Here is a 14,148-nt window from a genome sequence, read left to right on the forward strand (position 1 = left end):
AATAAAAACTAAAGAAATAAAAAGAAATAAAAACGAGATAAGTGAAAAAAAAGAAAAATAAAGGTAATGTAAGAAAGTCAAAGAAAACTGTTGTTTTAATTTTATGCGGGTTATTACTGGTAGGCTACATATATTGCTTACATTGGAAAGTTTGTGAGTAAAAGTTTGCATCTGGGCTCAGAGGCTCTGCTCCAAACTGCAGTCACCAGTGAGGTTTTTCTGTGTTTGTTTCTTTGTTTGTTTGTTTTGCCTTAAGTGGCATCAGGATTTTATTTGAACATAGGAAAGTGAAAGTGTCCTCTCTGGCCAATCAGAACTCAGCAAAGCAACATTTTTATAAAAATGGTTTTGTTTGTTTTTTCACTTTAATTTTCAAGCTATGATGAACATTTATCTGACACACAAACATTTCCACAAATAAATCAGTTTTCGTTTCCACTTTGTTGTTGTTTGGGTTGCAACCTGCCTCAGTGAGCTGCGCCTGCTGGAGCTTACGAGGTGCACTTGAAGGCAGCATTGAACCGGATTGAGCCGGTTTTATTCTAGCGTGGTCCGCAATCCGCCCGCATCAGCACAAACTGGTTTCCACATGAGCGCGCGCACACACACACACACACACACACACACACACTGGCGAGGAGGCTGCCTCATGCTGGCGCTGCTGGCCGGGGGCCTATTTCACGAAACCTAGATTAGGCTTTAAGCCTGGATTTAGCAGCTATCCTGTCTTAATTTAGCCAGGATTAGGGATTAATGGGTTTCATGAAAGGTGGATTATCTTGCGAGATTAACCTGGCCAGTAAGCCTGGCTATAATGAGCCTGAACTCGGTTTCATGACAGTAATCCCACCTTAATTACCATGGAAACTTAGCCTAAGCCTTAGCCTGCTCCGGACCAGGCTAGAAGTCAAGCTTAAATTAATCCAGTGCCCTGTTGTTCAACTTTGTGAAATAACTATTAGTCAATGACTCCAATCATAAACCAATGACTTTGTTAATTTAGCACCTGTTAGTATATGGACTAATTTCAAATTATGCTACATTCCAATAAAATTAAAATAAATGCATTAAGATATAATCAATTTAATTATATTACTCTTATAGTGTGTGACCATGAATCATAGTTGTTTCACAATGGCTCATGTGATATAATCATTGTCACTCTCAGTCTCATAATTATGGAAGAACGCATTTAATTGGTATTGCCATGCAATTGTGACACTGCACGGCACTGCAGATAGAGTGATAGATAGAGCGCATATAATAGGCCTGTAGCATTGGAGATTAGTAGGTTGACAACTGCTTAGCCTATATATTTATGGACTAAATAATTATAATATAAATAATATATATATTTTTGGACGACTTATGCATTAAGTTTGTCGCCAACACTTTGCCACGCTTTCTCCCTTGCTTTAATTGCCTTTACGTTCGTTTTTTTTTTTTGTTTTTTTTTTTTTCGCTTTTATTAGATCAAAGTCAAGTCAAGTACATGAATTATAAAGGCAACACACATTTTTCAGTAGAGACGTTGCTGTAAATATACTTAAGTATAAAAATAGAAAAAAAGAAATTACAATGATTTACAGTGAACAACAAATAATGTGGAGAAAGGAACGAAAGAAACAAAAAACCTCAGGGTCTGTAAATGTGAGATGTCTAAGTAATATCTGATTTGTGATTTCTGAGTTTTAAATAGTAGTTAAATGTGATTTAAATCTTTTTTAAAAAATAAAAGTTTATGCATAAAGATTATGTTGTAGTTTTTTTTATTAAGAAGATATAAGATAAACAACTGTGGCATTTTTCCATCGTACATAAATCAAAGATATAGGGGAAAAAAGGCAAGGAAATATAAAATCAATGTTAGTGCAGAATCCCAAAGTACTTCAGTAAAAGGCAACAGCAGATTAAAGCAGATAGCAAATAGGTAGCCTACAACGAAAAGAAAATAAATAAATAAATAAATAAATAAGTGAATATAGATTTCATTGCCTTTACGGTTAATAACCTCCTTTACTTCCTCATATGCTTATGATTAGGCGCTGAGTCGCGTCCAGACTGAGTGACGCAGCCCTCTGCTTCGCTCTGATTGGTCACGTTCAAGGAATCTACGATCGACCGGCATGGTCTTTGGAAGGGAGGCGTGATCGCGCACCAGCCTGGCTTTCACAATCCAGACTCGCTAAAGTCGCTCCTTCTCAGCCTGACTTGGCTTTAGTGGAACGGAATAAACCAGGCTGTGCGGGGCAGGCTTTAGCAAGCCTGGATTTGGCTTATATCCTGGCTTATTTAATCCACCTTTCGTGAAATAGGCCCCGGGGCTGCGACTTCGTGCCAATAAACAAACAAACAAACAAATAAATAAATAAATAACAGCAACAATAAAGAAACATGATGACGTAAACCTCCGTGTGATCACGTGACTCCGCCCCATCTTCAGGGTTCAGTTTTTGTTTTTACTTAAAACAAGATTTAAAAAGTCCAGCCGGATCAGATGAAGCTTGTTGGGGGAAAAAAAAAAAAGATTTGAACAGAGAAGGAGAGCTGAGGCTGCGTTTCATTGGTTGTTTCACTTCCCTGTTTGCCTCTGGAGAACTTCCCTCTGGCAGGTTCTAACAGGACCTGCTGGGTCAAGGTTCTGCAGGGTCCGTGTGTGATGTGCACCAGGACATAATGCAGACCTGCAGTGCATTGTGGTTAATATTCACCTCTGTTGCTGTTGTTGACATGTTCCCTCAACATGTTTACACACCCAAAAAACTGTTCCAATAAGGTTCCTCTAAGAACCACAGCTTCCCGAGGAACCTTGTGTCCTCTGTGTTGGTTCCTCCAGGAGCCTGACATCCATCAGAGGTTCCCTCCCTGCTCAGAGGGTTCTCAGAGGAACCTCCTGTAGGTTCTTGAAGGAACTTCCCTTGTCATGTTCCTTTTAGAACTACACACACACACACATACACACACACACACACACACGATGCTGATCCAGGTGGAAATTTTTAAAGTATTAAGTATCTTCACAGTTTCATTTTTGCTAATTTTCTTGTATTTATTTATTTTTCTGTCATTATTATTTTATTCATTTCTTTTTCCTCTTTTTTTTATTACTAATATTCCAGTCTTTTTTTTCTAATTTGTTAAGTTTGTTTTCCCTTTTATTGATCAACTTTATTTATTTTGTTACTTGTGTTTAGTAATTTTTGTAAAGATATGTATTTCAGTCTCCTGGTGTTGTGAGGCAGATTTTCTGTAGCTCTGCTGTCGTTTCTGCGTCTGGACAATCTATCTATCTGTCTGTCTGCCTGTCTGCCTGCCTGCCTGCCTGCCTGCCTGTCTGTCTGTCTGTCTATAGTAGTTATGTCTTGCTGCCACTAGGAGGCGCAGTGTTAACTGTCATTAACACGAGACCACAACAATGGTCCAGTGAAACCAGTGCCTGCATGAACACACTCACAGGCATTAGGGTGGACACTCCCACAGAGGTTCAATACCTGGACCTCACTCCACTGTCTTTGTCAGACTAGTGCGGACTAGAAAGACCGATGCGCATGAACTGATGAAGCCCCTTGGATAAGAGGCCAAACGTCTTCCTAAGACAAATACAAGTCCAGTTGCCTACGATTCAATTTGCCCAAAGAGAACGATGACCTGGATAAATGAGAATATCCATAGACACTTCCCCAGTGCAGCTTCAGTGCCGATCACCCAGCAGGAAGCCGTCGCACCACAGCCACCAAACCGCTCAGTTTTACAGGTTTGCATTTGTTTTTCCCCCCTGGCAAACGTTCGTTTCCTCTGTTCACTTCAATCAATCAATCAATCAATCAATCAATAAATAAATATTATTTTATTTATTTTTGTCAAAGTTGCTCCCCAGTTTAATGCCAGCTCACACTTCATCTGTCAAACTAGTTTTTCGTCTCTGTGGCTCCACCTGTGCTGCCCCCTGCTGGCCGTGTCTCAGGCCTGCAGCTGATCCCCTCAGCAGATTCTACAGGAACAAGGAGATCCTGCTGATCTGACCCAGAATCAGCAGATTGTTTTCTTCTGAATCGGCCCAAGTCACAGCAACGTCTCTTCAGAGTCCAGATGCTGAGGAGGAGGTTGGGGTTCTGGACTCAGACCAGCAGGATTTCCTTCAGACTGGATCCCACAGGAGGAGGACAAACTGGTTTTCACTGTTACTCTTTTCTTGTAAATTTGTGATTTTATAATCTCAGAATTTTCATGTTTTTTGTTGTTGTTGTTGTTGTTGTTTTTAAATACTGCGCCCCATTCCCCTTGGTTCTGTCATTTTTCTCTCCCTGATGCGCTGTCGTACTGCTCTCCTGCCTCCACCAGCTTCTCTCAAAACGGGTATAAAAGCAAATACTTATATAATATAATATATATATAATATAATATATATAATATATAATATATAATATAATTTGGAATGCTAATATGCTGTTGATCTTAATTTAAAAAAGGTGTAGATGAAGTCCCCTGGGCTTGTTTGATCAACCTTATGTCTCACACTTGCCTCTGGGTGTGTGTTCATCCTGCTGACAGGCGTGACCCAGAGCTTCTCAAATGGGGGTTTGCATCGCCCTAGTGGTATGTTGGAGTACTGCACATGGGAATTAAAAAAAAAAAAAAAAAGTTAATGTAAAACAGGAGACAGCACGAGAGAGCAGTATGAGCAGGAGCTGCCTGAGGAGTTCACCTGGAGGAGCTGGAGTATGACGTGAAGGTTAAAGGAGCTTTGTCATCATGGTAACAATGACCCAGTCCAGTTTCAGTTTGTGTTGACATTGTGCAGAATGTGTCACTTTAATTCTGTGTTTATTACTGAGGTTGTAGTTTGCAGAGGTCTGCTACTGGACTGCATTATACTGAGGGGGGTTTCTGATTTTTTGTCCTGCCTATTTAAATACAATGAGGGGGGACAGAATAGTGGAAACAGCTGTCAGTAAAGTGCAGTCCAGTCCAACAGCAGCACTAACTATGAGCTCAATGCCAAACCCAGAAGTGAATGAACACCTCTGTTACCGTGACAACAAGACAAGCTGAGCATTATAGGCAGCAGGAAACTCTTGGCACAACAGTTACTGGATTAGATTAGATTATACAGGTGGAGTTGGTAAAGTGGCACTGAGTGTGTATAATACATATAAATGTATTAAAACTACAGGTCATAATAAACTGCTGTGCAAACTATGGGCTCGTCTCAGAATGTAAACACTTGAGTAAAGGTGACACGACACATCTTCTGGTCAGTTACACTTTCTTTATTATTAGTTATTATCATTATTTTAATGCAATTACTTTATTTATCTATCTGTATATGTATGTATGTGTCCATGTGTGATGTTTGCAGCGATGCCTGGCCTGCTGGAGCCGCTGGTTTGGTTCAGGAAAGGCCACAGAAAGTCTCGCTGAGCTCCCACAGCTTCTTGGCGGTGGCGTCGTCTCTAGCCTTGGGCTCCATGTTCATTAGCGGCGCACACCTGGAAAAGAAGTGCCCGCTCAAGTGCTCGATGCCTTGCTGCAGGGAACAGTGGAGTATGGTCTGGGCGCCGGAGTCAACATCAATGGAGAACAGCAACCCGACGAGCGTCCAGATGACCTGCGTGAAGAAGGTGCCGTGGCGACTGATCTCTGTGTTCACCATTCCTGGTGGGAGGAGAGAAAACGAGTCAAAACTCTTTGAAATACTTCTACTGCTACTTCTGGTACTACTACAGTACTGCTAATTCCACTACTGCTGCTCCTGCTACTTTTTTGAGGATCTTTGAACCTCTGGAGATCACTGTCCTTGTTTTCACAGTGTAGAAAAAAACATGAAAACTGAGTAGAACATCACTGAGCAGAGAATACACTAGCAGGTGCATTATGCAAAACTGCTGAGTGCGAGGCGAGGCCTGTTTAGACTGAACTGACAAATAGATGTGCATTAAGCAGGGCTGAGTCTACATGATTCTTATCTTTGACCCGACTCACTGATAAATTTTGAGCTCATTTTCCCATGCGAACGACGCCGGTTAAATCATAAACCCAATCATGGTAGTCTTGGAAAATCATTTAAAGAAAAACCAAAGAAAACAAAAGAAAATTGTTATTCAATAGAGAAACAGAACGGGACAAATGGAAGTCTCTGGCCTTTTTAATCTGTGTTTATGGTACTCTGTGTTTCTTTTATGTCTTTGTCTATGTATTTCCATGTATTTGTACTTTGCCTCTCATGCAAAGCCATTTGTACGACCATGGAGTTTGAAATATGCCATGTAAAATACATTTTGCCTCGCCTCACCATGCTTTTATATCATCTGCATTACAAATCTCACTTCATGGAACGTGTCAGACAGCACCGTTTAAAACCCAATGATGCAAAACCAACAAATTCAAATTCAGGCACAACAAAACTGAGTCAAAATCAGAGGTCAACATTTGAATTAATGTAGTCCGACCCCCAGCATGAGACCGCTACTGACCGGGTTCGAGGCTGTAGCAGGTGACGTCTGAGCCCTGAAGCCTCTTGGCAAGCTCGTAGGTGAAGAGGATGTTGCACAACTTGCTGTGACAGTACTTTATGAAAGCATCTCTGTCACTGTTCCCCAGAGCCACGTCTCGGTGAGTCGTCAGACAGCTGAAGTCCACTTTGCCCATCTTGTAGGTGATGGATGACACCGTCACCACCCGGCTTGGCCCGCTCGCCTTCAGCTTGTCCAGAAGGAGGTTGGTCAGAAGGAAGTGTCCTAGATGATTGACGCCAAAGTTCAGCCCAAAGCTGTCTGCCGTCTTGCCACGATCCGCCACCCCTGTAATCAGAGCCAGAACCACCAGCAAGAACGATCAGCACACTGGAATTCAGTTACACAGCAACACAGACCTCACATACCATGAGAAAGAAGAACACACCAAGAGATAGAAGAACATACCAAGATATAGGACATGCCATGAGAAAGAACACGGCAATGTAACAGGAGAAGGAGGAACAAACTGCCAGGTCTGATACTAGCCTGGCACAGCCTCCTGGAGGGTATTCCACAAACCAGAGTTAGCCAGATAACTGTAGAAAAGACGGTTGAGAATGATAGATCAAATTTCAGAAGATAGTCAGTGATACTTCATGGAATACCCCTCTGGTCTTGTGAGATCAAATTAGTTTGACTCACAAAACCAGTCTGGCCACTCTTCACCCAAAATGTTTGGTTTCCTAAGCAATCAGCACCCTTGGAGGGACTACAGGTCTAGGTGATGACAACATGAAAAGCTGCAGTCACTGAACTGGGAAACAGAAGATACACAGGATGTCTACATACTGTAGATGTTCCATACAAAAACAGTACAAATCATGTACCAACACACTAATGAGCTAGCAGCATATTTCTATTTGTTTAGCTTCAGTCATGCCATATGACATTTGTTTCACTGGACAGTTAGCTAACGATCAACTGATGGTTGATCTAATCACCTGCTATGTATTTTGTAACTGCTGCCACCCCTTTCTCCAAACGATTTGAATCCGACAGCCCAGACTTGGTTTTGCGCAGTGAACAACAGTAATGAAATCACAGCATGGCAGTGCCAGGCTAAGCTGTTAGAGCAGCACCTACATTCATACCTGCAGCTGTGAGGCAGCAGGAAGTAGCAGGAGACAGGAAAGAGGTCTTACCGGCATTGTTGATGAGAAGGTCCAGCCTGGACTCGGACTTCAGGAAGTTCTCAGCAAAAGAACGGACCGACTGCAGGTTGCCCAGGTCCAGCTGCATGAGGAGCACCTGGCTGCTTCCTGTCTCCTGCAGGGGGAGCAGGGGAGGTCAAGGTCATGACTGGGGTATAGATGTGAATTCAGCAAAAATTACACTCAGGGACTAAAAAACACATTTCATTGAGAAAATGTATCAGCTAGCTGGAAGCAGCCAAGACTAATAACTAATAATCAAGACTAATAATCACCATCAATAATTGTTCTGGGCTGTGTCCTGTTATTATGGGCTATTCGCCAAGCAATCACTTAGAAACCATCTAGTAACAACCAAGCAACCAGTCAGTCACCTAGCAACCATCTAGTAATGCCCTGACCTAATGACCATCAAAATGCGTAGTAATCACCTAATAACACCTTGGCACAAATATTCACCTAGCAACCACATAATAACACTATAACAACCACAGGAACCCACCTAGTGACAACCTAGCAACCACTGTCAATCACCTAGCATCTACCCGTAATCAGCTAGTAACCACATAATAACAACAGCAACGAGTGACAACCTAGCAATCGCCTAACCACTGTAGCAACAGATAGTAATCACCTAGTAACACTCTGGCAACCATAACTATTCACCTCACAACCTTGTAATAATACTGCAGTAATCAATAGTATTGATCTTCTAACACCTTAACAACCACAAGTGATTACCTAGTAACCACCTTTTAACACTATAACAACCACCAGGAAACCATATAGCAACCTCTGTCAACTGCCTAGCAACCATCTAATAACACTCCAGCAACCACTTCTGGAAACTATATAGTAGCAATCTAGCAACTGCCTTGCCACACCCTTACAAACCACAGGTGATCAGCCAGTAACCACATAATAACAATTTGATAACCGGCAGTAATGACCTATAATCACCACAGCAACCATAAATATCCACCTGGCAACTACCTAAAAATTGTGCAGCAATCACTAGTAATCTAGTAAAACTTTAGAAAATGTAGGAACCACAAGTGACTACCTAGCAACCACCTAGTAACATTGTAACAACCACAGAGCAGAGGCGAAGATGACATCACTTTCTGTGTGTTGGTGGGTGCTGCAGCTGTGAGGAAGAAGCTCTTCTTCTCTACCTTCACGATGTCCTGCCGGGCGGCCTCTGCCCTCTGCTGGTCCCGGCAGGCCAGGATCACCCTTGCCCCCCTCCTCGCCAGATCCCGCGCCACGGCTTTACCGATGCCGGTGTTCGCCCCTGAAACAACACGGACCGCCGGTCAGACATCTGATCCCAGATCTGCACATTTACAGCATCACATGCGGAGTGTGCACACTGCACATGGTCGGCTCTCTATGTTCTTGAATCCAGAATTTGCTGTAAACCTGTAATCTGGATTAGATCAAAGTTAATGGACCACATGACCCTGCCCTCCCCCCTGCGTCTTCCAGTCTCTAAAGCTTCAAATGAGCTGGCTCCTCCGCACGTCAGAGCTTTTCTTTCATTTTTGTTCTAGCCAGATCACTGAGGTTCTCCACAGCTTCTCTTTTCAGAGCTCCTCATGTGTCCCATAAAAGCCCCAGTGAGGCTGCCCTCTGTTTCTATGCCCCTAAACTGTGGAACAAACCAGAACGACAAGCTTGCTCTGCGTTCTTCAAGGAAACTGAAGATCTATGTTTACAACCTGGCTTTTATTTTGAAATAATGTTAGTTTTTCACTTTAATCAGTGGTTTTCATATTTATTTTAATACTTGTATTCATTTTGTTTTATTTTACTGATCTTATATTATTTGTTTTGAGTAAATAAAGTGTGTGTGGGGGGTGGGAGGGTAATATTCTGAGAAAAAATTATGAGAAAAAACTTGAATATTCTCAGAGATTAAAGTTATAAATTTGGGCAAAAAATCAGAAATCTGGGATTGAATTTGCAAATTCATGAGAAAAACCTGTGAAAACCAGTTGTTCTCCTCCTGTGGGATCCAGTCAGAAGGAAATCCTGCTGCTTTGAGCCCAGAATCCCAATCTGCTCCTCAGCATCTGGACTCTGAAGAGACGTTGCTGTGACTTGGGCCGATTCAGAAGAAAACAATCTGCTGATTGTGGGCTCAAATCAGCAGGATCTCCTTGTTCCTGAATCCCATGTCAGAGTAGCAGCAGAGTCAGCAAATGTGGAGCCACAGACAGAAAGAAAAAGAAAAACCAGTTTTGAGTTTTATCTCATAAATTTGTGAGTTTTCGCTCGTAAATGTACGACTTTAGTCTCGCAAATTCAGAGTTTTTTCTTGGAAGTGGCCCTGACACGCCGCCGTACGGGCCTGTGTGCAGAGGTTGCGAAAGTACAAAATAAGCTGTGAACTTACCGGTGACAATGGCGGTTTTTCCGTGCAACTTGGCCTCGCTTTTACATCTGGGCTGTGAGATGACAGTCAGGTAGAGAACGACATAAAGTCCGAGCAGCAGAGCTGCAGCCAGCAGCAGAGAAAACATCATCTCATTAGAAAACCAACTGGAAAACTAGGGGGGAGCACCTGGAAAGCACCTGATATATATGGAGCTTTAGTCGCCCTTGTGTGTGTGTACTTTGCATTTGGCTATATATATGTTATCTAACTGGTATGGCCTGCAGTGGCTCCACACCTGTTTGAGGAGAAACAATGTGCACCTCCCCCTGCAGCTACATATTCTAATCTGTTCTACTCAGAATATAAGCCATACTTCATATTCACCATATTCATCACTGTGCTGCATCTCTTTAGTCATCTCATGTTTCATGTATTGATTTGTGTCATTCAATTTTGCTTCATAAAAAATACTCTCTGCTTAAGATATTATTTTTTCAATACATAACAATTGGATCAAGGCAGTAATGCGCCAGAACATGCAGAGTGTGCAGTGAGGAGGAAGAAGAAAAACATGATTATTGTCATTATGAACTACAGTAGCTTTTGAATTATCAGTCACTCCAGTGTATTTTTAATCGAGCTGGTTGTTTTAAACTGGAGGAAAGGCTGACATCCATCAGTGTGCATCTTAGCTTTTGCTCGCTGAACTCTTTACCAGCCTGCCCCAGATGCTTTTCTTCTATTCTGCTGCAAACTTGAGAAATGTGAATAGAAAAAGTAGAAAAACAATAAATAAATAAATATGTGCAATATGTCTAAATATGTGGAAAAATTACAATTATAAACTGCTGCTGCTGGTGGCCGCTCAGGTAACCTCTCAGGTGTGGATGTAGGAAGCTGGGGTGGTGTTGCAACACACTCTGCACCTGTTTCCAGAAGTCTGCAGCAAATCCTGAGCTGCTCTGTCCTCACACACACACACACACACACCTGCAGGGCACATGCTGGTGGAGAGCAGGTTTGGCTTCTCATACATGTGTGTGTGTGTGTGTGTGTGTGTGTGTGTGTGTGTGTGTGAGCCTCCTGCCTCCTGTCTGACCCCAGGCTCTAAACCCCCAGAAAAATAATTAAAGTTAAAATAAATTACTGTAATAAAAACTGTCACCTGAGTTTATGTGTCAGGCACTTTGTCTTGTTGATGAGCTGAATGACCCTTTAAATAAAACATGATGTGCTTATGTTACTACAGGTGTGTCATGTTACAGGTATGTTATGTTACTACAGGTGTGATACATCAGGTGAGGGCTGTAAAGCAGAGGGCGGTTTTCTGCAGATTATAAATGTCATGTTCTCGCTCCTCAGTGTCCAAAACAACTAGAAAGTCACGAAATATGAAGCAAAACCAGAAGTTGATCATGTATTTAAACAATGAACTGGGTCAAACTGAAGAAAAACAGAACATCTGGAGTTTTTCTCGGCTGAGCTGCTGAGACCCAAGCCTGTACCTTCACTGAACGTACAGCCATCCTGTAATACAGACAGGTGAAAAAAAACAAAAAAAACAAAAACAAACAGCCTCCTCACTTTATTACACAACTTTACAAACGCCATGGGTTTGCCTCCAGCACAGCTTTATTAACTGAGGCTGTTTTCTTCTCTCTTTGTTTTGCGACTCAGCAGTGACAGTGTAACAGCTTGCATCTGATCAGAAACTGAAGAAGCAGAACACACACACAGGAAATCAGTGCTGACATTTTCTGAGTAAAACTATTTGGCTTTTAAAAGGGAATAGAGAGAGAGAGAGAGAGAGAGAAAGAGAGAGAGAGAGAAGCACTTAAGTATTGCAATTCATTTTCATTTTTAATCATTTTTTTCTGATTACAGAATCCATTTAAATTTTGTTGAGGGAAAAACTGGCGTGGTCGTTTTCTCTTGACCTCTGACCTCCAGCTGTGTGAATGAAAATGGGTTCTCTCCCCTTTGCAGACACGCCCACCTTCTGCTAATCCCATGCAGTTTGGGCCCCAAAGCCTGCAGTCCACATGTGTTCTTGTGGCCTGTTGTAAAATGGTGTGTGTGTGCAGACTGGGGCCTAAACAGTCTTGGAGCTGCATCAGTTGGCTTTGACTGGAAAGCTGAGACTCTTGTGGATTCAATGAGCCACATTTGATTCCTGTGTGATGATGTTGGCCCCCATAGCAGCCATTTCACTGCAGGCACAGACTTTTGTCCAACTGGACCAAGCTGGAGAAAATGACCTCTAGTGACCTCTAGGAGAATCACAGCCTGTTGAATCGCAATACTTAAGAATCGTAATACATACGGAATCGGCACCTATGGATTTTTTTTCTTTGTTTTGTCCTCAGTGTTTAAATCACATCACTTTGTTGTGCTTTGGCAATAAGCGGCATCCCCTGTCAAGCCAGTGAAAAACCCCTAAAACTGAAAGATGAGACTGAGACAGACAGACAGACAGAGGGAGAGATGGAAAACAAGTGCATGACAACTCGATGGTGGTTTTATTAAAACCTACAGGCACTGTGTGTTTCTCTCCTGTTTTAGTTTCCCCTTGTCTCTATAAAGTCCTCCTGGCCTCCATCAGTTCTTCCAGAAGTTTGGGTTCTGCGCCATCCGCCTCTGGAAGTTCTCGTACCACTTGAGGACGCAGCTGGACGGGATGAAGGTCTCCGTCGGGTTGGGCGTCATCTGCGCCTGAGACACGGCGAACGACGAGGCGAAGTTGAACAGGCTGTCCAGCATCTTCTGGGTGAACTGCATGAAGGAGTCCACGGTGGACACGGCGGCGCCGGACACCGGGGTCTGCTGGGCCAGCTGCCCCAGCGCCTCCACCGACACGCCGACCTGCGCCACGGACGGCGCGGCCTGCGGCGCCGCCGTCATCCCGAACGGGTGCGCGACGCCCTCGTCCTTCTTCAGCCCGGAGATCTTGAAGATGGCGCTCGGCTTGTCGTTGGTGATGAAGCCGAGGAGCTGCCACACCTGCCCGCCCGCCGCCGGGAAGGAGAAGTACACGGCGCCGCCCATCCCGTCGGGGAACGGCACGGTGCCCAGCATGAACACCACCACATGGTTGACGCTCTCGTAGTCCGGCAGGTTGAACACGAACTTGTCGGCGGAGACCTGCACCGCGTCCGTCTGCACCAGCCGGCCCGCCACCAGGCAGCCGAACATCCCGCCGAGAGCGCGCCTGGGCCGGCCTGCCGCACTGGGGACCCCGGGGCGGACACCGAGCTTAGCCTAGCTCAGCTCGGCTAGTCCAGTCTGCGGTGTAAACACTCGGCGGCAGGTGTGCAGGTGTGACCCCGCCCGGTGCACAACAAGACGAGAAAAACCCAAACAAACCCCAGCAGACTGTTAGTTTGCAGTCGCTCCCCTGAGAAGCTCTGATAGAAACTTCCAGCACGCAGCCGTCCGGCCCGCTCGGCCTCCGTAGCTCGGCGGTCGACTCAGCGGCCTGCCACTGCCGAAGATAGGGAGGACGCGAGACGGCTCACTCCTTGGCTACTTCCGGTGTCATTTCCGTAAAACAGCAGGGCTCTTGTGTGCCAGGGCTTTAACTGAGTTTGTCGTATTTTCCTTTACCAATAAAAGTCCATGAGCCTTGTTTTTTTTTTTTTTGTAAATCTATTTCAAGTCAAGAATAAAGAAGATATCAACATTTCCTACAGATTAGATGAAGCGTCAAGACAACAAAGTGGTGCGAAAGAGAGCGATACAGCCACATTAACCCCACAAAAATGAAAAATATATAGTCCCAGGGTCAACATGGAAGACTTCTGAGCGGGTGGAGAACGACAGAGCCAAGATCCTGTGGGACTTCCAGACGGATCAGCTGGTGGCTGATCAACCAGACGTGGTGCTGGTCGACAAACAGCAGAAGAAGGCTGCAGTGATGGATGTCCCAAGACAGCAATATCAGGAATATATGCAATTATATGATTAATTAATACAATTAAGATGCATTTTTATTGTAATTTTACAAAGCAGTTTGAGAATTGGCATATAGGCTTGTATGTATGTATATGTAACATTACAGTGTATTTTGTCGTTAATTCGTTTGGAAAAAAAAGTTTGTCATTTC

The 14,148-nt window shown here is 43.6% G+C and overlaps 2 protein-coding genes across 2 annotated transcripts; both read right to left on the minus strand.

Annotated features, from left to right (window-relative positions):
• Positions 1–5,392: 5,392 nt before the first annotated feature.
• LOC115354431 (dehydrogenase/reductase SDR family member 13-like) lies at positions 5,393–10,194 on the minus strand. Its single transcript, XM_030044826.1, has 5 exons — positions 10,065–10,194; positions 8,842–8,960; positions 7,658–7,781; positions 6,474–6,800; positions 5,393–5,655 (listed from the first exon to the last, which is right to left on the minus strand). Exons 1-5 carry the CDS (start codon positions 10,192–10,194, stop codon positions 5,393–5,395), a joined length of 963 nt encoding a protein of 320 aa, XP_029900686.1.
• A 2,016-nt stretch (positions 10,195–12,210) lies between these two features.
• On the minus strand, positions 12,211–13,572 carry hikeshi (heat shock protein nuclear import factor hikeshi). The gene has a single exon (XM_030081748.1). The coding sequence runs from the start codon at positions 13,236–13,238 to the stop codon at positions 12,645–12,647; it is 594 nt and encodes a 197-aa protein (XP_029937608.1). The 5' UTR covers positions 13,239–13,572; the 3' UTR covers positions 12,211–12,644.
• Positions 13,573–14,148: the final 576 nt, after the last annotated feature.

This window comes from Myripristis murdjan, chromosome 22 (assembly GCF_902150065.1).
Source record: "Myripristis murdjan chromosome 22, fMyrMur1.1, whole genome shotgun sequence".
NCBI lineage: Eukaryota > Metazoa > Chordata > Actinopteri > Holocentriformes > Holocentridae > Myripristis > Myripristis murdjan.

Bases quoted from the DNA above. Each gene is read 5' to 3' on its own strand.
- LOC115354431 (XM_030044826.1), bottom strand. From the start codon at position 10,194: ATGATGTTTTCTCTGCTGCTGGCTGCAGCTCTGCTGCTCGGACTTTAT. The intron at 8,961-10,064 runs GTAAGTTCACAG...GTGTTGTTTCAG, and splicing joins AAAAACCGCCATTGTCACCG to GGGCGAACACCGGCATCGGT. The intron at 7,782-8,841 runs GTAGAGAAGAAG...CTCCCCCTGCAG, and splicing joins CCCGGCAGGACATCGTGAAG to GAGACAGGAAGCAGCCAGGT.
- hikeshi (XM_030081748.1), bottom strand. From the start codon at position 13,238: ATGTTCGGCTGCCTGGTGGCGGGCCGGCTGGTGCAGACGGACGCGGTG.